Source organism: Sciurus carolinensis, chromosome 3 (genome assembly GCF_902686445.1).
Source record: "Sciurus carolinensis chromosome 3, mSciCar1.2, whole genome shotgun sequence".
Lineage (NCBI taxonomy): Eukaryota > Metazoa > Chordata > Mammalia > Rodentia > Sciuridae > Sciurus > Sciurus carolinensis.
The window spans coordinates 131,683,723-131,709,473 of record NC_062215.1 but is presented as its reverse complement, the minus strand read 5'-3'; the positions used below and the strand labels follow the sequence as shown (position 1 = coordinate 131,709,473).

General features: G+C 35.1%; 1 protein-coding gene and 1 long non-coding RNA gene across 2 annotated transcripts; one reads left to right on the top strand and one right to left on the bottom strand.

Moving 5' to 3' along the window:
* Nucleotides 1–822: 822 nt before the first annotated feature.
* On the bottom strand, nucleotides 823–22,982 carry Dusp19 (dual specificity phosphatase 19). Its single transcript, XM_047545510.1, has 4 exons — nucleotides 22,606–22,982; nucleotides 17,893–17,939; nucleotides 10,196–10,348; nucleotides 823–3,402 (listed from the first exon to the last, which is right to left on the bottom strand). The coding sequence occupies exons 1-4, from the start codon at nucleotides 22,829–22,831 to the stop codon at nucleotides 3,163–3,165; spliced, it is 666 nt and encodes a 221-aa protein (XP_047401466.1). The 5' UTR covers nucleotides 22,832–22,982; the 3' UTR covers nucleotides 823–3,162.
* Nucleotides 22,983–23,116: 134 nt separating this feature from the next.
* LOC124979052 (uncharacterized) lies at nucleotides 23,117–25,509 on the top strand. The gene is made up of 3 exons (XR_007107620.1): nucleotides 23,117–23,194; nucleotides 23,475–23,678; nucleotides 25,379–25,509. It is a non-coding gene; the product is annotated as an uncharacterized LOC124979052 (long non-coding RNA).
* Nucleotides 25,510–25,751: the final 242 nt, after the last annotated feature.

Genomic DNA, 25,751 nt, shown 5'->3' with positions numbered 1-25,751 from the left:
TATAAGGTGGCACTCTGATTTATGTTTGTTACACTTAAGAGTATTTTCAGAAATAACATTAAAGGAGCCCTTTAATACACGTTGGAATAATTCCAATTATTAATAGTTATGCTGAAAAATTGAAAAAGCTTCCCACCATCACTGAAAGTACCAATAAGAATAATGGTAGGCTCTAAAGGGTGTGCACATGGTTGCACACACACAAATTCAAGTACTGTGTTCATATACTTCAATCAGGAAATAGGGAAGAAGGGAAGATGAAGTACGATTGCAATAAAAATGCTACACACTATATTTCCTCTGAAATCTTTATTTTTCAATCAGTATATTTTTAAATTTTATCCCCAAATTTAAAAATCTAAACATTTTCTGTGTTTTCAATTTCAATAATATTTAATCATAAACATGTCAAAACAAAGTTAACAAAACATTTTCTAAAGTATTAATCTCAAATGAATAGAATTGTATTATATGTTCCAATGCCTTTGTTCCATTCAATGTTTTCAGTTTACTAAGAAAGCGATTGCTTTTCAATGTTCAAAAAGAGATTATATCGGGTAATGTTGTTTGATTCATTCTGTTATTTTTTCCCTTCCCCCCACCCCTCCCACCCCTCTTTTCCCTCTATACAGTCCTTCCTTCCTCCATTCTTGCCCCCTCCCTAACCCTAACCCTAACCCTAACACTAACTGCTCCCACCCCCCATTATGTGTCATCATCCAAATAATGAAACTTTTTATTATAACAAGAATAAGTTTAAATTATTTACTGCTTTAGTGGTTTACAGACTCCATAGGATCTGTCTCCCATAAAATGCTCCTATTTCCCATTTCTTCCTGTTTACAATACTCCAATAGAAGAGTTCTTTGTTGCCTCTAATTTTCTTTCCTTTTTTTTTTGTAAACAAATGGGGTACAACTTGTTTCTCTGTTTGTACATGAAGTAGAGGCATAGCATTTGTGTAATCATAAATTTAGATCAGGTAAATGAAAAAATAAAGAAATTATAACTTTGTTTTTTCTTTTTCTTTTTTTTAAAAAAGGTTGGAAAATCTATTTTAAAACAAATAGAGTTTAAAAGCTCCATGAAATTTTTTCACTTCCCTCAAAATAGACCCATATATGATATAAATGTTTGCTTTAATTTATAATACATGTGATAGAGGATCATAATGACAACATTCTTTCTTACAAAGTATCACAGTGTAACTTATTGCCATGTATAGTAAACATTCTATATCTGCAACACATCATTGCCTGACATAGCACCCCAATTTAAAAGACCAAACAATCTACTGATCTATTTCAGATACAACAAACTTCTATCACTTAAGATTAAGATAAAAAATGATGCTCAAAGAACTTCAGTAGATGATATAGAGGAGACATGTTTGAAGTATAACCAGATCACTACAGGCAACAGAAATGACATACTATCCACTGTGAAGAAATTATACCCAAGCCTCATCTGACAAGATTCAATGGCTAAAACCAGCAACACCCAGCAAAAGAAAATATATTTAAATGAATGCTTTCATGTCAATGGAGAAGGATAAGCCAGCAATACTGTTCCCAGAAACCGCATTCTACATCAATCTCCTACTTAGGGTAATTCTTCCTGGTTTGGTTGGCTTCAAACAGCTCATGGAAAGTTAGTTATATTTGAGCTGCTTCTTCACAGGCGCAAGAGTTCAAAGCATTACATATGATGGCAACTTGTCAGACTGTAAGCAATATCAGGACACAACTTGCATTTATCACTTCTGGTTTTTACTTGTGACAATATAAAAAGGCCTTTCCAAATGCACAAATTTGTTTGATATGCACTTTCCAACTTGGGTATACAGTATTTAAGACAAGCTCAGGACTTTTTAAAATAAAATCTACAAGGCAATCATATTTTCTAAGTCATAAATGAATACTTGAAATCTACTAAATTGTCTTAACTTTAATTTTAACCATAATTTATGCTGAAAATAAATGCAAAATCTTGAAGCAAATTTATAATGTTCACTCTTGTCAATATGGAAACATTAAAGAAAAACAAAAAAGAACCAATTCAAGCCTCTGGCCAGAGATACAACTGTCGGTCTCCTAAGAATGTATTTAAAATTTCTTACAAAAAACATAACTTTTCTTTCCTTAAAACATCTTTTCTTGCAGAATACTAAGCTATCAAACAGATCTTGTACAAATCACAACTAAAAAATAAACTTTTAGTACAAAACATTTTCCCACAGATCCAAGATCAAAAAAATTATGACATAAGACCCAAAAACGGAATACTAGGTATCTAAAACAAAAAACAAAACATAAGAGACTATGTCATCTACTTAAAGAATTGTAACATCATAAGAGAAAACATCTATATGAACATTCAAAATGAAAAATGCAGGTAATAGAATTAAAAAACAAAAAGTGGTAATTAATATCATAGGAGGATTTTAAAATTTTGTGAATATTGTAACTACTATATAATTGTTGTTGTTTGGTACTGGGGATTGAACCCAGGGACATTTCTTTACCACTAAACTGCATCCCCAGTCCTGTTTTATTTATTTATTTGTTTATGTATTTATTTATGAGACAGGGTATCTCTAAGTTGGCCAGGTTGGCCTTAAACTTGGAATCTTCCTACCTGGAATTACAGGCAAGCCTAGGTACCACTACATAAATGTTGTATAACCTTTCGATTCTGGAACTCTTTGGGGAGGTTGAAGTTATTAATTTTTAATCTTAAAAATATTATTTACAAAAATTTACCTTTCCCTAAAACAGTATGTCAAGTAGCATTTCAAGTTTTTTTACTCATGAAATAGAAATATATTAAAGGTTTTATTAATTAATTTATTCTTTCCATGCTATAATATAGATCTTAAATTTGAAGTTTTTTCTTCTATAGAAATCAATGATTCATAATTCACTGTTATTTTCCCTTAGTAATTAACCTTACCAAACATTATAATAACAGAAAAAGCAAAAAAATTTAAAAGTTTATTCATATACTAGCTCAGGACAAAAAAAAAAAATTGATTTCCATTTTCACTTGTAAAAAGCAAGAAAAAAGGAAATGTTACTGGTCTATTCTCCTAAAGAGGAAAAGACAGCTACAAAGGCCAATTCAGATATTACATCTGTCTATCGTCTGCATTTAGAATGCAACTCATGAACTGTTGCCACTTTCCAATTGTGGTATTTTGTCACACTTATTGCTTTTGTTGCTTTCTTGGTATGTACGAAGTTGCTCCATGAAGCCAGAATTTGGACATATGGAAGGCCTTGCATTTTTCACCATAGTAAAAGCACTAGTAAATGAAATTTCTTCAGAATTCATCAGGAAGCCTATTACAATTGCAGCAGCCCGGGAAACCCCTGCATTACAATGAACAAGAACCACACCATCCTGCAATAAGATAAAATATGCATTATTCATTTAAGAAAATTTATTAAATTGATTTCACATTCTTATGCTACATAAAACTATAAAGTAAGCACCCTATTTTGGTGATTTATCAAAATCAATCAAGTAATCAATCAACCAACTTCCAACCACCCTGTACCCCACCTCTCTGCCCCAGTATTAAAATGCTATGTATGGGGCTGGGGAGATAGCTCAGTTGGTACAGTGCTTATCTTGCAAGCACAAGGCCCTGAGTTCGATCCCCAGCACCACAAAAAAAAAAAAAAAAAAAAAAAAAAAATGCTATGTATGCTTCACTTCTGAAACAGTATCTTTTATTAAATAATGTAGTAAATTCGTAGTCATATATACATAAGTAGGAGAAAAATCACAGAGATTATACAGGGAAACATAAATAAAACCACACTCATAAAGAAAACAGAAAGCCAGACACATTCCAGGTAATCATCATATTCCCAAATAGAAACTAATATCATTGGCTTAGAAATCTATGTATAAAATGAACAGCAAGGAAAGTTGTTTTCTATTCTTGGATATTATTTTCTTGTGAAAGAAAGTAGGTTAAAATTTTTAAACGTATGAGGTAATAAAATGATGACACAAAGAGCTTACAACAATGCAAAGTGGAAAATGTCATCAGATACCAGTGTGAGGTCAATAAATGAAAACGTTTCAGGTAACTTGAAAATGATACTTTCCAGGTGAAAAGGGACACAGTGCAAGAGTAATGCTGATGGGGGCAATAGTGCATCAATAATGAATGTGATAGATCTGATGAAACAGCTTTGATACAGCTTGGCCTATCTCAGACTTTTAAAAAGTTAATGATCCAAATGAAATGTAGTGAACTGTGAGTACACCCTCAAGAATTCAACATTTCAGTTATTTCATTTCCTAATTCTTCATTTAGTACAACAAGGAAGGTGGGAGGGAAAAAACATATTACTGAAAATCCTCTACTCAAAGCATACATTAAAAATATTGTTATTATGGATCATTGGATATTTTACTTTTGTATGGCTGTTTTCTCACATTCACATATCCAGCGAAAATTATTTACATAATCTGTTGCAAACATTTGCAAGTGCACCTTCTTTTAAGAATGATTAGCAACAAAATTAGATAATATTTTTAAAATTCTAAAATAAAAAAATGCAATTTCAATTGTTTTATAAGTAACTATGATTCATTTTCAAACTTTAACTGTAACTGCACATGGAAAACAAAACAAAAATATTCATTATATACATCTTGAAGTTAGCTAGCTGTGTAGCAATAGATCATCTTCTTGACTTGAGGTTTAAAAATTATATTACAGTAACTTAAAAATTATTAATGATCACTTGGCTCAAAACAAATTAATTAGTACAAAGAAGCTTATAATCATAAGCTCAATAAGGAAGATACCCTTCAATGTTATTTTTAGTATTTCCTTAGTCATCTCTATTTTATGAGTTCACAAGTCTTGAAAATGAAACCATTTATTTGAAGTTTTATATTCTGTGTATCCAATTTTAGTTACTGTTTTTAAATGTTGGTATAGTTGTCTTCCCTCTTACCACTTTCTTTATATAACAGCTGCTTTTCTGCAGTTTTTATTTACCTATTTTCTACCTTTTTATTATTCTTTAGGTATCATATTGTGTTGGAAAGTATTTCTAGAAAAATTATTGACTTTATGTTCTTTTTCCAGAACTCAAAAAAAAGACAACTAATTTATAAATCTTTTTTTTTTTTTTTTTTGCAATTGCTGTTGTCCTTTACCTAAAAGACCGCTATTCTTCCTGATACCATTGCCTCTGATTTCTGTACCAAAAAGATTGCCTTTCTCCAAGTGAGATGAGGGCATGAGGAATATTCTTTCTATCCTTGTATGCCCAGTTCTATGTGCAGTTCTTGGTGCATAGTAGGTATTCCATAAATATATGCTAAGTGAATACATTGATTCATTCTGCATTTCTGTGAGAAAATCTGGTTCTCTCAAAATTCAAGCTATCAGTTTACGATAAACAGTAATTATGTGATAGCATTTCCATTTTTTCCATTTCCAGTATTCTTTGTTGTCATAATTCTACAAATAGCTTATTTTAAAAAATACTTTTCAGTTGTAGATGAACACAATACCTTTATTTTATTTATTTATTTCTATGTGGTCCTGGGGATCAAACCCAGTGCCTCACACATGCTAGGCAAGTGCTCTACCACTGAGCTACAACCCTAGCCCTACAAATAGCTTTTTCTTTTTTGGTACAGGGGATTGAACTTGTGCACTTGGGCACTGAGCCACATCCCAAGTCCTATTTTATATTTTATTCAGAGACAGGGTCTCACTGAGTTGTTTAGCGCCTCACTTTTCCTGAAGCTGGCTTCAAACTCACGATCTTTGGGCCTCAGCCCCCCAAGTTGCTGGGATTACAGGCATGCACCACCATGCCTGGCTACAAATAGTTTTTTGTTTTTTGTTTTTTGTTTTTTTGCAGTACTGGGGATCAAACTCAGGGCCTTGTGCTTTGGAGGCAAGCATTCTACCAGCTGAGCTATCTCCCCAGTCCCTACAAATAGCTTTTTAAGCTCCCTGAGAACCACTGCTGGATCCCTCATAACTTCCTAGAATAAATAATTGATATTTGTTGACAGATTAACTGAACCAGTTTTTCCTTACATATAATTTCCAATAAAACTTGGGTATAATGTGGTCCTTAAGTGCTTCATAACAGGCCATGATGAGCTAAGAATTTTGTGGTAGAATGAAAATCAACTGTTTCTAAGTATAGTGTGTAGTTCAGCCCATCCCTCCCTCCTTCTTTTATTTTGATAGAATCTGTCAAAGAATGAAGCAAAGCTTAGATGCAACCCTCTTATCTCACTGAGGTTGAGTAATAAACTGTACCATACATTTAATACCACAGGTCAAGTCACTTTGAAAGCACTCAGGGCTATACACACTAGCACTGGGCAATAAAAACATAGTGCTTTGGTTTATATATGGTTTGAGTGTATCCCACAAGGTTTTTGGGTTGGAAGCTTGGCCCCCAGTGCAGCAATGTTATGGGGCACTGGACATTTCAGAGGTAGGGCCTTAACTGGGCATGATGACCAGAGACTTGGGAGGCTGAGACAGGAAGAGCACCAGTTCAAGGCCTAGCCTCAGCAACTTGGGGAAACCCTGTCTCAAAATAAAAAAAATAAAATAAAAAGATCTGGGGATGTAGCTCAGTGGTAAAGTCAACTTTTGGTTCAATCCCTAGCACTACAAAAAAAAAAAAAAATAGGAAAGGCCTTGTGGGAGGTGTTTAGGTCACTGGGGATGTGCCCTTGAAGAGGATTAATGTAGTTCTCCTAGGACTGATGCATTCTTGTCAGAGCAAATTGTTATACAGGGGACCCGCCCTGTGCACGTGTCTGCTGATGTGATCTCTCCCTCTTAACACGTTCCTACCACTATGATGCCATCCACCATAATGTTCTTGCCAGGCCCAGTAACAGGGCTGTTTGGACTTCCCACCTTCAAAACTGTAAAGAAGATCTGTCTTCTTTACAAATGACTCAAACTCAAACATTTTGTTACAGTAATAGAAAATGGATTGACATGCTCAGTAAACAGAAAATGGTGATGAGCAGCAAACTGGAAAATGCATGTCAAACGTCAGTGAATTTAGGTATTTATTTAGACTTGTAATGTTTTTCTCATAAGCCTTTACTTATATTGAACAAATAATTGGAAACAGCTCATATATCTCAAAGAAGAAAATTAGGTAAGAAAATTATAGAATCACCAATTACTAAAATAGTATGCAGAAATTAAAAATTATTTGATAATTTTAAGTATAAATAGTAAGCTATACAAAGTATGAATTATACAATAGTTTTGCTAAAAATACAGTTGTACATGATATAAAGGAATGAATGAATGAATGAACAGTAAAAGAAATATATCAAAATGTTATCAGTGATTAAGTCTAAGTAAGGAAGTAGGGTAATCTTAAATTTTATTTGTATTTTCCATTTTTCTGTAATCAACATAGATTACTTATGCAATGTTTTAAAAATAATCCTATAAAATAAATAATTAGGTAAACATGGAATATCAAATACACATTTTAATACTAACAAGTCAAACCTTTTGCACATAAAAAGAGGGGCCAACTATATTTAATTCCTAACAGAACTCTTGAGGCTTCACAGGTTACTATACCTGCTTCTCTGTCACATGAATTCCTGTCCCTTTAGGTATACACTTGACAAATTGTGTATGAGGTAGAGATAGTGGAAACGAAACCAAACAGTACAGAGGAAAATAAGGAAAGACATGGGAAAATGGAAGACATTTGGTTTGCATGTAAAAAGATGAAAACAACAAACTAGGTCCTATAAAGTTAGTTTTGAAATATACAAGTAACTAAGTAGATTCAACAATACTTGAATATATAAGAGAAAAAGCCATGAGATTTCTATTGATAAAACTAAATATGTATTAGACTAAAAAATACAGAGTATTCAAGGCAAGGAAATAATGACTAAAGTTAGGATCCCAGTATAAAACATAAGGCTTGAGAAATTAGAACATATTATAGAATTCTAGCATTTTTATATCAGAAACATCAACTTCTTAAGACTCCTTTGGCACTGTCATCTCATGGACTGTCTGCCTTGGGTTGCCACTTCCATGGCTGACTCCTCCCCTTAGTGCCAATCAGTTTAGCTTGTCTAAGAAGGAAGGCCATGCTGTTCCCCACTGGTATCCATGGCATAAATAGGCATACCCCAATTTCTGGATTCTCTTGCCACCTCTGGCCTATGATAAAAAGTCACACCAGAGAGCACTGTATCTGGCTTTGAGGTGGCTGCTAAAAGAGTGGAACGCTGTAACCTGGGATTGAAGAGTTACTTTCCAGTTGGTAAACTCTGACCAATGGGAAATGAACTGACAAAGCAAGGGGGATAAATGCTCTCTCCTCCTTTCCAAAGTCTCTAGTAAGGTACCATTTCTTTATATTGCTTATACGAAGATATCTTGAGTGGTAGAGAAGCCATACCTATGGAATAACCATTTCCCTGTCAGCTTATTATGAAATTGTGCTCAGTAGGGTAAACCCATCATCTTGCATCACTTCTCATCCTACCTTGAATCACTTTCCTTTCCTCTCACTCTCACTGCCTAGGGGATGGTACCACTCAATTTAAGCATCAGCTCATCATACTTGCCTCAAGCTCTATTTTTAAGAAATTCAAGCTAAAAACCATTCTAATAAACTACTAGCCAAAATTAAAGCAAACATTTTTATTTAATTTTTTTAATTCCAAAACTTAGAAGACTCAATTTCTTGCTTTTTAAAGATAATATTACCTTCTCCAATTTTTACTTACAACCTGTAAATTTCTTGCAATTTTAATGATATATATACTTGTCCATCTAAGACATAGTCTATATCTGCTTTGAGATGCAGCTAACAGAGAACTCATCTGTTTTTATTTTATTTTATTTTTTTAATTCTTTTTTTGAAGTACTGGGGACTGAATCCAGGGATACTGTACCACTTAGCTACATCTCCAACCCTTTCTATTTTTTACTTTAAGACAGTCTTGTTAAGTTACAGAGGCTGGCCTTGAACTTGAGATTCTCCTGCCTCAACCTCCTGAGTCACTGGGATCATTTTTATTTTTAACACTATTAACTGGTACACTGAAATATTACAATCTAGAATCTACAAATATTTTTTTACAAGAGAACAAAATGACAATATTAGGCTCTGAATTGGAAAGTCTATTTGTTTGCTTCCATCTAAATATCTGGTGTTAAATAAGGTTGATGAATAGTAGATTAGTTTTACATTTTCTGGCTAGTCTAGTTGTAGGGCACCTAGAACAGTGCTAGGCACATAAAGAACTCAATAAATATCACTAGATGAAAGAGAGGAAAGGAGAAAGGGAGAGGAAAGGGGAGGAGAGGAGATAGTGGGAAAACCATTAGATCAGATTCAAGTAAACTGGATTCTAACCCCAGATGCTCCAGAAGTGCTGCTTCTTTCTCTAAGTGTGCCTACTTTCCCATCCACTTCTTCTACACAAATTTTGTAAGAAGTATTTACTGACTAAAAATGATATCACCTCAAGGTATAATTATGGGTAATAGCTAACCTAGAAGTCCAGCCTGTCAGAATATTGATCTGGATTCAATACCAAGATTAATATGTTATATTGTCTATTGATCTGAAGTCACAAAATAAATAGAGAACATCTGATTGCCATTTTCATACCATCTCAGTAAAACAATGCACATTTACTCCTCTTAGATTGCCTTAAAATTCCATTGTTAAAATATACCAATACATAAGCAGTACCTCAGTCATTTAAATAAATGCAGATTAATCATTATAAATACACCGAGACTAATCTCTATCCAATAGCAATTGTTATTTTGTAAATTACTTAGAAGTCAGATGGTTAATAAATAATCAAAAGAAATCTAACTTCATACTTAGAATTAAATCTATATTTGCAGGAAAATTCAGTAAGTAGAGAATTTTATTACCTAATTCCTATTTTCTCAATAAGGCATATAAGAAGATAAGAAACTCAATGTGAAAAGTAAAAATCTTATTGAGGGAAGAGCAATTAGAGAACTGAATAACTGTAGGAATTAGTGAATATTGTTAGAGTGAAAATTTCACAAGAGTTCTTCACAAATTAATTGAAAAAGGAATAAAGATTGGATAATGGACCCATACTTGGAAATTTCTGCTTTTGAATAACTATGGATCAAAACAGAACTTACCTGCATTTTTGCTTGTTCAATGAATTCAAAACATTCTGGAAAATAAGACAGGATATTGGTTTCAGGCAGATCCAATATAGAAATGCTTTTATATGTAAACTCACTGAGGAAAGCATTCTCAACTCCATATGCAACATTGAGAATATGAGTCACCTTAAAAAGAAAGAAAAAGATGATCTTTTTAAAGGTCCACGAATTAGGTTATCTAAAAAGAGATTAGGATGTCCATATCAGTAACAAGAATAGTAAAAAATTTAACAAGTCTCATTTGAATGATACTTCCTCCAGGAAGTTTTCTCTATCTGACTCCTCCCCAGAAATGTGTATATTCTCCTAAATCCTGCTACTTATTTCTACCACTTAGAGATTGTTTGTCTCTCTTCACTAGAAAACTCCATGAGGGTAGGCAGCAGGTTGAACTTACTGTAAGTAAGCACTGAGTTAACCATGAGCTTAGCAGAAAGTGCTTAAAATATACATTGCATAAATCAGTGAATATCATGTACAAAACATAAGAGAAGAATGTTGGTGGTACACAACTCCCCTTTCAATAATAAGTTCCATATTATTTTCATATTCTTTACTAGTAAAATGGTTCTCATATGTGCCTGCACATTAGAAGAATTCGATGAGCTTTTAACAAATATCAATATCACAAGGTCTCAGACTCAACAGATTCTAATGAATTTGTCTGGCTAAAAAGTGAGGAGGGAAGGGTCATGAAAGATTTTCTTTCCCATGGTATCTTTCCCATGGTATACTCCTCCTACTACATCAATGGAGTCAGTTTCCTAGAGTCCACTAAGCATGAGCAAGAAGCCATGTGGAAAATCCATTAAGAAGTAGGTTGTAATGGAGCAAATCCATAATCCCAGCAATTCTGGAGGCTGAGTCAGGATGATCCCAAGTTCAAGGCCAGTCTCAGCAACATAGTGAGACTCTCAAAAACTTAGGAAGACTCTATCTCAAAAAAAATAAAGGACTGGGGATATAACTCAGTAAGTGCCCCTGGATTAAATCCCCAGTACCAAAAAAAAAAAAAAAAAAAAAAAAGGAAGATGAAGAAAAAAAGTCTATTAAGAGAATCCAAAGGCTAGGTGGACCAGAAAAATGAATCACTCTTTCTGGTCATGACAATGCCTCTCACCATATTTATTCCCTTTTCTTAGCATGGGTCTTAGGTGTTGTCTAAGCTCAGGATTTTCATGTATTTCCTGTACATTTCAGAGTATCTGTCAGCATGCCTCTCTTGCCCTTCACAGGAATGGTGGAGTGGCAGTGTACTACTCCTGTCCTCAGACTAGATTCAGTGAACAGCTAACTTAAGCTAGGCTGATCTGATTATCTGTAGAAATTTTGAAATAGGTTTAAAAGACAGCTAGTGTGATCCACAAACTTGAGAGCTTTAGGATAGCGATTTTCTATGATACGTTCAGAGAAAATGAGCAATTTCTGCTGTACAATGAGATGAATGAGGTAGAGGTAGAGAGGGCCGTGGAGAAAGCAGCTATCCTGGATGGTCTTCCATTCCCTGGCTTTAGTCTCTGGCAAGACATGACTTTTCCTTGCCCTTGTGCCCACAGGTCCCCCTGTGTTTTACAAATATTCTTTCCTTGCTTAAGTGACTCAAATTGGTTTTTGTGGCTCATCATAAAGATTATGGACTAAAAATTCACAGAGACATGCAAAGAGAGCCATTGGTTATTTATTAGCCTAAACTGCCTCATGAAAGAAAGACAACAACAATGATAAAATCTCTACTTAGGAGAGACTTAAAAAGAGAAGAGATAAGAGAAACTAGAAAGAAGGAAGAGCAGTTTTATAAGATTAAGTCTGAACCAGCCTTCTGCTTTCCACAGTGAAGTCTTCTCTGACAAGTCAGTCTCTTATCCCCAATGTACTCCTAGCCAGGATTATAGGATTCTACCCTAACTTACATAATTACTTCCAATATTTTATAATATTGGTGTGTCTGCTCTGTCTTCAGAACAATATTCTACATTCCCAAAAGACCAGATATGAAGTTATACTACTTACAGAATTTATTATTGTCCTATACATCTTCCCTCTACATCACAACATTGTAAAGAAGATCAAATGAGAATATTGGGGAAACATGTTGAAAGGTAAAAGTGTATTACAAATATTACAGGCTTTTAAACTACCCAAAGCCTGGTTGTTTAGCTGTTAAGAAATGCAATTAACATTGTACTAATAAGAATTGCACTGAGTCACAAGTGATGGTGGTGATGGGGCACTCAGCCTAAAACCCTTCTGGTAAGAAAGCATAGTTCTAAACTTACAGATTTCCTAACAGTGCTTGCCCTTGGGGTGGGATGCCTTTCACAACAGGGATAGTTAAGTACTTTGTATGTGCCAGGCATACAGGTTCTCTCAGTTAATCTTCACATTTAAACATCATTATTTCTGGGTTGGTTTTTCTTTCTTTCTTTTTGATACTGAGGATGGAACCCCAGGGTGCTTAATCACTGAGTCACATTCTTAGCCCTTATTATTTTTTTTATTTTGAGACAGGGTCTCACTAAATTGCTTAGGGCCTCACTTAAGTTGCTGAGACTGGCTTTGAAATTGCAATCCTCCTGCCTCAGCCTCCCAAAATTGCAGGCATGCACCACTGTATCCAGCTTATTTCCATTTTTAATAAAATTTTATTTCTAAGTGGTTCAAAAATCACATTAAGAGGTCTTGCTTTCTATCTCTATTCCATTCTCTCCTATCCCAATAGCAATCATTGCTGGTTTCTTGGATATTCTTTTGGTGTTCCTTTATGCAAATATTTTATTATTGACTATTTTTTACACAAAAGTATCATCCTTGGACCCTCCTTTCCCCACCCCGCAAACACCACCACTTAGATGTGTCCTGGAGATCTGTTCATTTCAGAATTTGCAGAATTATTTTTTCCTTCTCTTTTATAGATATATAATATTCTATATCATGAAAGTACTATTGTTTATTTAACCAGTTACCTATTGATGGACTGTAGGGTTGTTTTTCAATGATTTGCTATTATGATCAATACTGCAATTTTAATTCAGAACATTTTATATGTTACACTTAGCTTTTTATCTTCCAAAGTACTTTATTAGGCACACATCGGGCAAACAGAGCACATTAATAAAGCAACCATGGGCTGGCGTTGTGGCTCAGTGGTACAGCACTTGCCTTGCATGTGTGAGGCACTGGGTTTAATTCTCAGCACTGCATATAAATAAATGAATAAAGGTCCATCAAAAACTAAAAATGTATATATAAATAATATATAAATATATAAAAATATATATAATTTTTTTAAAATAATGCAACCATATTACCATTTCTAAACATTAAATTCCTATAGAAATTTTTGAAGTGTACAGACATAGCAGTATCTTTTAAATAGTCTTGTTTCACATCTCCAGGATGAAGCTGAATTTGAACTATATCATAAGAGGGGAAAGACCAAAAACACTTGCCAACACAAAAATTGTCATATTCCATTTGTCATTTCAACAATCTGTCAGTGGAAGTCTGACTTTGAAACTTGTTCTACCTTTGTTAATATATTGTTACACAAGGGTTCCTGTTAGGAAATGCAGTGATTCTCATATTCTTATATAATTTAAGGTCATTATTGCTCTTTGTTAGGTGGTAGTAAGTATAACAAACCAAGGAGAACCTGGCTTAAACACAAGTCAGTAAGCTGACAAGTGAAAACATCAGATTAGTTAATGAATTGATTAGTAATCATTTTCCTTGGAGAAATAATTGCAAGTGTTCATCACATATATTTTTTTAATCCTCAATTCAATTTTCTTTCACCAAGCTGTGGGTGAAAAAGATAGACAGAATAAGGTCTTTATTCTTGACAAGTTTGCTTAATAATAGAGGAGGAGGAAACATGTTCATTGTTGATAATAAAATAAGGCAGAAAGTGTTATGAGCTAGAAGAATCAAGTATTGCAGAGTGAAAGGGAAGAAGAGATTACTGAACTTGCTCCCAAGATCTTTCACATTTGCTCTTCTCTCAGTCTGAAGTGCTATTTCCCACTGAAGCTATGGTTGACTATCATAAAATCCTAGATGAAATGTCTCACCCACAGAAAGATCTAGGTGAACCCAATATACCCGCTGCCACTCTTCCCATTACCTTGTTTTGGTTATTTTAAAGAACTCGTTCATATCTAAAAATATCATATTTTAATAGCAGACACCCTACTGCTTATTCATTTCCATATTTCCTGCAGCTAGAAAGGGAACTAGCACAAAGAAGGTTCTTGATATTTTCTGAACAGATAAATAAGTGAAATAGAAAATGTCATACTACCACATTACTTCAAGTGGAGACTCCTCATTTTCACATACCCCATTTACCTCAGAGTTGCAATCTTTCTGAAAACTCCCTGCTCCTTCCAAATTACTTCTTTTCCACCCTGCAGTAAAACTCCTTGCTCACTGGGATTCATGCAAACTGGTCATTTCATCTTCTACCCACTCCTGGGCACTTCTCAATTTGCTGAATCCTATCCCAACTTCTACTGTGATCCTGGGTGACATAACTGTCCATTTGAGTTTAATGGTCTTCCGTCTACCTTACTGCCAATGACCTTCGTCATCACTTCACTTCAATCTTGCTCCTTCAAGGCCAATTCAGAGCTATGCTAACTCTTACACCACTAAGTTAAGCATTCTACTTTCACCTTTCCAGATCTTTCACTCAGTTACTCCCACTAAACCTCACAAAAAGCATCAATTTCTTATCTTTCTACTTTCTTCTTACCTACCACCCCATCTTGTCTTCACTTGCTTGCTTATTTAGCTTATTGTTCCTCATAATTCACCATTTCCTTTTCTATTCAGTTTATACTTCATGGTTCACCTCCTCTGCACCCACCCATCTGGCAAAGTTTATTCTACATGCAGACTACAAAGCATTGATGGGAAACACACACACACACACACACACACACACACACACAATATTGCATTTCATGTCTACCATAAACTCATGACAGCAAACTTCTCCTGAACCTCAGCAATGATTAATGACAATAGTTTCCTAGGAGGCTCTCTCCCTCATTCTCCATATTACCTCATTCAAACTTTCCCCACTCTGCTAAAGAAATGTTCAACTCTATCATCTCTTCCTTATTCCCACAAAGTATTACCCCCTCACTACTTCATAGTAAAAAGAGAATACACCACTTGGAACCTGCACATCTTCCCACCAAATCTAACAACCTTAACCTATACCTGCACCCACACTTTCCTTCCACATTCTCATTACAATGAATTATGTGCTCTTGCATTCTTTAAAATGCTCACGCCAGTGCCTGTGTTTGGGGTCACACCATCTCCTACCTTCTTGGTACGTTCCTCCAGCCATAATTCTTATTTTCTTATATGTTCCTTCCTCTACCATTAGCTTTAAAATATGCTCAAAACTCTTTCATAGCCTATAGTTCCTCTCCTTTTATTTTTTTTGCTTCCCTCATTTCCTCATTGTTCTCAATCTTCTGGAATCTGGTTTTGGCCTCCAAGTCAAATGAAACTGCTTCCATCTAAGGCACTAAATATCTCTGTCACCAAGTTCAATAGATATAATTTAGTCGGATTTGCACTTAAACTTTTATTTATTTATTTATTTATTTATTTATTTATTTTTAAACCCAGGGGCACTTTACCAATGAACTACATCCCCAGTTCATTTATTTTTTATTTTAAGATAAGGTCCTGCTAAGTTGCTGAGGCTGGCCTTCAACTTGCAATCCTCCTGACTCAGACTCCTGAGTCCCTGGTATTATAGGTTGGCAATATTGCACCTGGTTTGTACTTAAATTTTTGCTGCATCTGATACAGCTGATCCTCTCTCTCCTTTGGCATCCATGACATCACATTCTTGACCTTCTCATTACCTCTCTCAGAGTTTCCTTTACCCCTCCTGATTCTTCTTCCTATGATCATTTCTATAAATGAGTTCTGATAGGATTCCATGATAGGCCCTCTTCTCTGCTCACCTTAAACCTTTCATAAGTTGATTTCACCTACTCCAATGAATTCCATCACCATTTATAAGCTGAATATTCCTAAATCTATATTTTACCTCTCTCCTACACTGCATACTCCATATATCCACTGTGTACCTAGATGATCCTTGACACCTGAAATTAGAAATGGTTAAAAGTGAGCTCATTGTTTTTCCTCCAAAATTTGTTTTTCCTCTTACTTTGTTCCCTAACTCATGAAATGGCAATAACCCTACTTAGTTAAAAAGAAAGCTAGATATCAGACCTGACTTCCTTCTCCCTCAACACTCACTCTCTCCTTCCCCAACAGTAATCAATTACTAAATTGTAATAATTTTACCTTCTAAAAAGACCCTCACATCCATCCACTTCTCTCTATACCTCTGCCTCCTAATCCGTCATTCTACCATCTTTTTTAGATTACTACAATAGTCTCAAAACAGATCTCCTAATCTCCAGCTTAAGTAACCCTCCAATCTATTTTCCACATGACTTCTAATAAGTAATATTTGGGGATGTGCTGGATACCAGGGATTGAACTCTGGCACTCAACCACTGAGCCACATCCCCAGCCCTATTTTTTTATTTAGAGACAGCATCTCACTGAGTTGCTTAGCGCCTCACCATTGCTGAGATTGGCTTTGAACTCACATCACAGGAGTCTTAGCCTCTGGAGTTGCTGGGATTATAGGTGTACACACCAAGCCCAGCAATAAATAATATTTTTAAGATGCAAATTTGATCCTGTTTCTTTCCTGGGTGCTGGTACTTCACTGGCTTTCTACTATGTTTTGAATAAAGTCCAAATAACTTACTCTGGCTTACGTGACCTTTTGTGACCTGGTTCATGCTTACCTGTCTTGTGTGTTTCTTTCTCACACTCTTCATTTCACTGTTACTGAACTTCTTTTCTGTCCCTGAAAGCATTAGCCTTTCTCCTGCTTCTGGGGCTTCATTCATACCAATTCTTCTATCAAGATACCATTCTGCCTGTCCCTGTCCTCCATGCAAAGCAAAACTTCAATTTACTTCCTCCTTGACTCTCCTATCCCCAAACAAAACAAGCATCGGTTGACGGCATCATCTCTTAAGGACTCCTATGACACCCTGCACTTCCCCCATCAAAGCACACAACACATGGTACAGCAGTTTGCGTCTTTCCCCTCTCTGTCCCTCAGAGCGTAAGCTTCATTTGGGCAGGAATCTCCTGCACTCCTCAAACCATAGAAATCCCATGATCTGAGACAGTGCTTGACACAGTGGTAGATGGCTAAAATATTTTAAGTAAATACTAAAAATAAGTAATAAATCACATCACATGTGTGAAAGAGGGCGGAAAAGGTGGCATGTGAGTTGGACTCAAAGAATAGGGTAGGTCTTTGACAAGCAGAGATGAAGGCAAGTCTATCCCACACAGAGGAATTGCTTAAGCAGAGGCAAGGTCAAGTTCATGAGGATATGTGAGGGAGACAGAATATAAAACTGCAAAGAGATTACAGATCCACATATTTTAATTAGGTGCAATTATGTTTGCAACTTTATTAAAATGACAGCCAAAATGTTAACAATTAAACTGAAATATACCAAAAATGGGCCAATACTATTTTTCCTAAATAAATATAATTAAAACACTTCCTATTATGTGGTTCCAGAATTGAAGCATTTTTTTACCTTGTGCTTTTTCAGTACATCCAGATCATGAGCAGCATCTTGTGACCCTATAAGAAATAAATCATACCACCTTGAACATAACCATCCTGACTTTTACATAAACTTATACAACAAATCTGTTAGTTAACTCTTCAACAACAACAACTTGGGAGGACTTCAGTTTTCTGAATAGCAATTTGTTAATACTCATCACAAAATATTAACCTTATTTATACCTTTAGACTTCCCCAATTCTAAGAATTTGTCCTAAAAGTTAAATACATTACAATAATTACCTATAAGGATGTTCATCATAGTATTGTTTTTAATGCAAAAAACAAACCAAAACAAAAATAACTAAAAGTCCAATATAGAGGCTGAGTTAAATAAAAATGTATAATTATGTAGTAAAATATACATAAATAAGAAATGAAGAGCATCTACAGCATGGAACCAAGTTCTCAATATTTATTTTATTTTACTATTATTTTTTGGTACTGGAGATTAAACCCTGGGTGCCCTACCACAGAGCTACATCCCCAATACTTTTTTTCTTTTTTAATTTTATTATTTTTTTTAGTTGTAGATGGACATAATATCTTTATCAATGGACACAATATCTTTATTTATTTTTATGTGGTGCTGAGAATCAAACCCAGTGCCTTACGCATACAAGGCAAGTGCTCTACCATTGAACCACAGCCCCAGCACCCCAGCCCCAGTCCTTTACATCTATTTCTTTATTTTATTTTGAGGCAAAGTCTTGCTAAGTTGCCTAGGCTGACCTCAAACTTGAGATCCTACTGCCTCAGCCTCGCAAACTTCTCGGATTATAGGTGTATGCCACCATGCATAGCAAGTTCTCAATATTTAAAGTAATAGAAAGCAACCTATGAAATACCATCACACATTTTTATAAAAACCAAAAAATTATGCTTTGAAAATAGGAAGTATATTGAACAAAATATTAACAGTGGTGGTTATAGGTGATATTTTTCATTCGTATGCTCATTTGTATTTTTCACAAGATAGCTCTTTCTTTTATAATTTATAAAAGGTGTTATGAAAATCACAACCACAAAATGACTTAGTGCCAGCTGGTTTGGGAACACCCAGTAGCTTAGACATCTATAGGATTCCACCCACTCTCCACCTACCACCAGGGCTGTGCTCTTTTTATAGAATCTTTCTATCCAAGTGGGCCTTCCAGATCTCCCACACTTGGAAACTGGCTCTAGTTAATTAGCAAATCATACAGAATAAATAAAGCAAGTTTTATATTCAAAGAATACGGCATTATATTTAAGAACATCAAGCATTTTACTTTCCTGAATTAGGTTCTATTTCCATAAACAGTGTCTTTCTCACCTTACTTGCTTGGGAAATCAGTCAGCTTTTATTAAATGATCTTAGGTAGCCAAGAGCCCAGCAAGCATACTATTTAGCCAATATTCTCTTGATAATCAAACGCATGGGCTCTTTACTGAGCTAACATTCAGCTTTATTCTACTTAAAAGTTGGCCTATCAAAATATAAATGTTTATTAAAACTAGATAGTAGATACCTAATTGTTATATTATTTTCTGTAATTTTCTATAAATTTGAAATATTTCATAATTTAAAAATATTCTTAGTTTTCTAATTACCTTGGGGGTAGGGGGAGTTAATTCAATTAAGTTTAATTTAAATTTGGCAGTTTAATATGCATGTCATCTTTTAAATAATAATTCTTCATTTCTTAAAACAGCACAAACTTAAACATGACAGATGAAATTCTCTCCTTTTTTACTCTATACTGTCATTATTATAAATGATTTTGATAATGAATGCTTTAATAATTTCAATTAAACATGCACACAAACCAAACACAGAGCAGGTGGATTATATTTCAGAGCTGGTTCTACTGATATAAATTAATATTCCTGAGGCAAAAAAAAAAAGTAACTTGGTATGTTTTGCCTTTTCAAACAATAAGAAAATTAAATGACTGTTAGTAGCATGAGGAAACCATTTAAGTCAGCAGAAATGACTTCAGGCAATCAGTTTGTGTTTTTCATCTGATAGTTGATAATATTCAGTGCAAGCTAATTCTCTCTAAATTCTAGATCAGCTTTTCTCCTACTTTAAAAGGATGCTTTGTGTTGCAGTCTTGTGTTAAACTTTTTTTTTTTTTTTACAGGGAGGGTAGCTGAACCCAGGGGTGCATAACCACTGAGTCACATCCCTAGCCATTTTTATTTTATTTTATTAATTTTTTTTTTTTTTTTTTTTTTTTTTTTTTGAGACAGGGCCTCACTAAGTTGCTGAGGCTGGTGGTGAACTTGCAATTCTCCTGTATCAGCCTCCTGAGTCACTAGGATTACAGTCATGCACCACCGCACCCAGCTTTGTGTTAAAATTTCAATGAAAAAAATAAATACTGAAAATCATATATTATGAAAATGAGTTATTTTTTTAAAATGTTGTTTTGGAAAAGCAGAATGTCACCTTTTGCAAATTATTTTAAGTGAAATAAAAAAATACTAATTTTAAGAATTTAAGAATTTTAACAGTGGTTACATATATGTATACTTGTGTTATGATTTATAAACTGGGCTAGGATGTGGCTCAGTGGTAGAGTGCTTGCCTGCATATGTGTGTAGCACCACCTCAAAAAAAAATTCGTAGAACTATACCAAACCAATTTTACTGTATGACTTTTTAAAAAGTTAATGGGAATACAACTACACAAGGAGGCTTAATCGTAAAAAGCTAGTTATATTTTACACTGACACTTACTATCACTCCAATATTTGTTAACAAAGATAAGGAATACTATTTAAATGTTACAGATGGCACACTAATTTAGAAAAAGTATATATTATAGAAATATTGGAACTGGGGTTTCTAATAAGCTAAATGTTTGGCAATCAAAGTATATGAATCATAAAATACAGGCTATGCAAGATCTCTAGAGTCCTGTTTCTATTTTTCGAAGAAATCGTTTTAATGAAAATATCAAAAAATCTGTATATTCTGATGTAACATATCAAATTTACAAATCACTATTTTCATAATCACAAAAAAGAAGCCAAAAAAGTTATTACATTACCACAGGAGAAAATAAATGATATTCTGAAGAAATGTTTCATTTGAAAAAATTTGTGGTCTTAAACATTCATTAATGGATTAAAATAGCAACTTAAATTACTATGAAGATTAGGTAACATAATATTTGTGATTTTACCTAATAAAGAGCTATACAAATTTATACACATTTAAAATATTATCTGCCTCCCAAGAATACTGAGTTTCCTATATCTCAAATATATAAGCCTCATAAAGTATCCCATGCTTTTTACAGGGAATTGAAAAGAAAATCTCTAAATGTCACCAGTTTAGACATCTTAACAGAATGGATAGGAAATAATTAGTGTGCCTTTAAACTACCCAGAAGAAATGGAAATTTCTACTTTTTCAAATCATTAGATTTATCAAAAGTCCCAATGATTTTTGCTGTAAAAACATAATTTGCAAAACCTAGGACAAAAACACTAAGATCTTTTATCCATCTGTTGGATGGTTCAAGGGCCTGTCCAAGATTTTTTTAAATGCAAAAATTCATTAGAGTCTGTCTACAAACTAACAGAATAAGATTACATTTTTACAGTTCTCCATTTTCTGTATATAGCACCAAAAATAAAAGTTGTTTGGTATGCCTTGCTAAGAAGAAACTCTGGGTCTTTGGTGAGGTGAAGGAAGCTTTTAAAACTAACCTGGAAACAATCCCAGTCTCCCAGATAGAAACCAAGTCCTGCCAGAAACAACCCCTGCATCATTCATGTGGAAGAACTTTAGATGTACATATCCATGGGTCCCTCAGGAATAAGGCATTTATTATTAGGCAGAAAAAAGGTCCCTCTATCTTTCAGAATGAAAGAATGTAAGTGTCCCATTTCCTAGTCCAGGGAGGAGACTAGTATCAAAAATACCTCCCAGAACTCTCATAGGATCCTGGGGAGGATTCCAACTCTAAAACAAGAACAGCATCTTAATCAACTATATTTGGATAAAGTTACATTAAAAAATAAGCAAAGTTCATGAAGACTCTGAATTGGTAAATAGTAAAAAGTAACCACATTTATTTTAAACCATTATTGCTACAATGGAAGACAAATAATTGAAAACTGCGCCTAGATGTATTTTGGAGTACGTGTGCATAATGTTTCAGCATTTCCATATTACAAGAAATCATAAAACCATCAGATTCACAGCTATAAAGTAAAAGCCCTCCTCCTAAAAGCTCCAACAAGGCACCATGAAGAGATGTGGCCACAGGAGGCATGCATTCCCTAAGGTTTGAAACAACTTTTCCATACCTTTAGCCCTTGTTACTCATTTTTGTCTAATAAAACAGTTTTAAATTTGATTTTTTAAAAGGTCATAGCCTTTTGTAATCCTAGAAAGCACAACATCCGTCTGTTATCCTCCAGAAAAGTTAGAAAAAATAGGGAAAAAAAAGGTTTTTCTAAAATTCAAGGGCCAAGCGCTACTAGAATTCATGCTTCTTATGGGCATAATGTGGGGACAGAAACTTCTCTTTGTGGTTAATGGAAGTTCCACATCCAAAAAAGGAAACGTTTCAATGTTGTGACAGCATAGCTGATAGTACAGACATAACAGGGGGTGAGGGCTTGTGAGAACAGTATCTAGTTAAAAGGACTCAATGACTCGGTGGCAAGTCGATGTACTCACCCAGAAGCAACCATGGCTTAATAACGCCAACTTGCAGGTCCGAGCTAAGGTCCTGCACATAACCACAACCAACCCCCTCGCTCGGCTCTACTTCTTCCACAACATGGATTCTGGCATCTTTCCATGTTTCTATAATTTTCTTTCCAGTTAGCGTTGTCACCCTGGTGCATTGCTTCCTGAGATTATTCCGGGAGAATGCTTTAATTTCCTGGCTAAGGGAGTGCATTACATGAGCAGTGGCTGGGGACAAATGCAAGCAAATCCGGCCAGCACAGAGAAGGGCCAAACTGACTGCTCGTCCCTTATCGCTTCAGGTAATAAATACACCCTCAGGGCGCCCGCCCCCACCGGCGAGGAGACGGTAGGAACCACACTCGTGAGACTGAAAAGTCCGACTGTCTTTCCCAGCGCCACGATGTAAGGCGATATTTGATTGGCCACTGAGAAGCGGGCGCCGATTGGATGCTGCTTCTTCTTCCTGTTTGCGGAAAACCTGCGCTTTCCGTGCAAGGATTAGGAAAGCCACTGGGGAGTCTTCTTATTGTTAATGCTAAAATCTAGCTTCACTACACACGTAGAATGGTAAAATGTAAGACTAATTGGAGAAAGGGATGCTATCTTCTGATTCTTTAAAGGCAGTGACTTTCTGGATATGTTCGGTTGGTTTCATTCACGTTAGCCACTGAACGACTCCAGGTGACCCGCGGGTCTCTGCTCTTTAGTGAGGCCCTGGAAGTCTCGCTGCAAATTCTCCTACTTCGCCCGGCCTTCCTGCCCTCCTGATTTTAGGTCTCGCAGGGGTGGGCTACAGCAAAAGTTAAAAGGTTATTTCTCTTTTCCTGTGTCCTTCTCACCCTTTCTTTATGCAGGAACGTTTACTAAACAAAACTGCTGCGTGTATTTGTGAGGCATCAACTTAAACGAAATGAGAAAAAATAAGAATAAAAGAAGAAGGTTATTGAAGTTTTAAAATTATGTTCCTATATGTAAATTAGCAAAACTTAAAACTTATGATTTTTCTGACTTTCTGCCTGCGTTTTCACCTGCTGAAGAACTACAGAAGGCTTAATGTGGTAAATATGTGTTTTATTTATAAAAAGCAAGTCCATCTATATATAGTTGAGAGAAGTGTGCAAACATCCAAATTTATAAGACGGATAAATGATAGAATGATGGATTTGATTACAAAAGGATGATTGTCTTACTAAAGAAACTGCAAGATTTCTTTAGTAAGAATTTTCTTGACCCTTATTAAAATAAAGTTCGAGGGGGTGGGGGTGGGGCACACACCTGTAATCCTAGCAGTTTGGGAGCTGAGGCAAGAGAATGGGGTTCAAAGCCAGCGTCAACAATTTAGCAAGGCCCTGAGCAACTTAGGGAGACCCTGTCTCTAAATAAAATATAAAAAGGAAGCTAGGGATGAGCCTGCGTGGTTAAGCACCCCTGTTTTCAATTCCTGGTACCAAAAAAAATTCGAATTTAGATGAATGTGGGCACAATATACAAACGTGTATAAAGTGAAGACATTGCACTGATGATTTGTGCTCAAACATCACACATTAATTTTTTTGTTATTTAAACTTTCTGACAACACTTATATGTTCTGAATATTTGTGTCCCTTCAAAGTGCACACCATGAAACTGTAACTCCAGATGTGAGGATATTTGGAGATGGGACCTTTGGGAGGTATTTTGAGTCAGATTATGTCATGAGGGTAGGGCCTTCATGATGAGGTTAGTGACTTGATGAGAACTGGAAGAGATCTCCTCCCTCTCCCTCTAGAGTGGTAGGGAAAGGCCATGTAAGGACGAAGGGAGAAGTTCACTGTCTGCAAGCCAGGAAGAGAGTCCTTACCAAAAACCTTGAATAAGCCAGCAACTTGATGTTGTGTTTCTAGCTTCCAAATCATGAGTAATAAATTTCTGTTGCTTAAACCACGCAGGTTATGGTATTTTGTTATGACAGTCTGAGCAGACTGATATATAAACCCGAATTGTTCCTCTTGAAAAGAATACGTTATCAGCCCAGGTTATCTATAGGGCACTCCAAAATGAATAAATCATTTGCATCATTTAAACAATCTTGGGCTCATCAAATACAACTCTACCCAGAAATCAACCCATATATTTGTCACAACAATGATCAAAAAATAACCATCAACCATTGAGCACTTACTCCATGCGAGGCACCATGCTTACAAGTAATTTTTAGATTTTTAATGTTATGCATAGGCACCTAAACAATGCTTTAGACATATTATCCCATTTGACTTCACCACACGCCTGTTATATATGTACTTTTACAATCATCTATATTTTACAACTGAGAAAACTCAGATGCAGAAAGCATATATCACAAATGCTACCTTTTATAACTAATACGTTCAGGATCACAAATAAAACCTAGGCTTGTTTCAGTCCTGTGCCTTAGTTCTTATTTATTATGGAATACTGCCCTGCCCTCCAAATAATTGTACTTAACAAATATTTATTTAACACCAACTATGTCCTAAACTGTTATAGTCACAGGGGTTTAGCAGTGAATTAAAGTCTTTCCTTTGTTATGGAGGTTATATTCATATGTAGGGAGTGAATGAACAGATAAGAAACAAAAGTGTGTATGTATAAAACCATGTTGTGTCATCATTTAAATGCTGAAAAGAAAAATCAATTCAAATAAGGGAACAGAGGGAAAGGGTAGTGTGCTGTTTGCTAGAAATCCCCTTTGATAAAATATTGATTTGTTTTTGTTTTCATTTTTGTTTTTTTTTAGATGGGATCTTACTGTTGCACAGGCTGACCAATCCTCCTGCCTCAGCTCCTGAGTAGCTAGGATTACAGACATGTGCCACAGTGCTTTGATAAAGTGAATTTTGAACAGAGACTGAATAAAGTACAAAAGCCAACCTTGTAGATATCTGGAGGAGAATTTAATAGGAAGTGTTTAAATCTAATACATCTGGTGTCTATCTCATGTGGTTTGTCAAGTGCTAAGACAGGAGTACCCTAGTGGGAGGTGTGGGGGTAGGAGATGATGGTTCAAGAAACAGCCAGCTAGCTAATGTGGCTTTAGAATGAGTTTGGAGGAGATGAGGTCCAGAGAGAAATGGTAATAACTTTGGATTGTTTTCTGAGTGACACAGGAA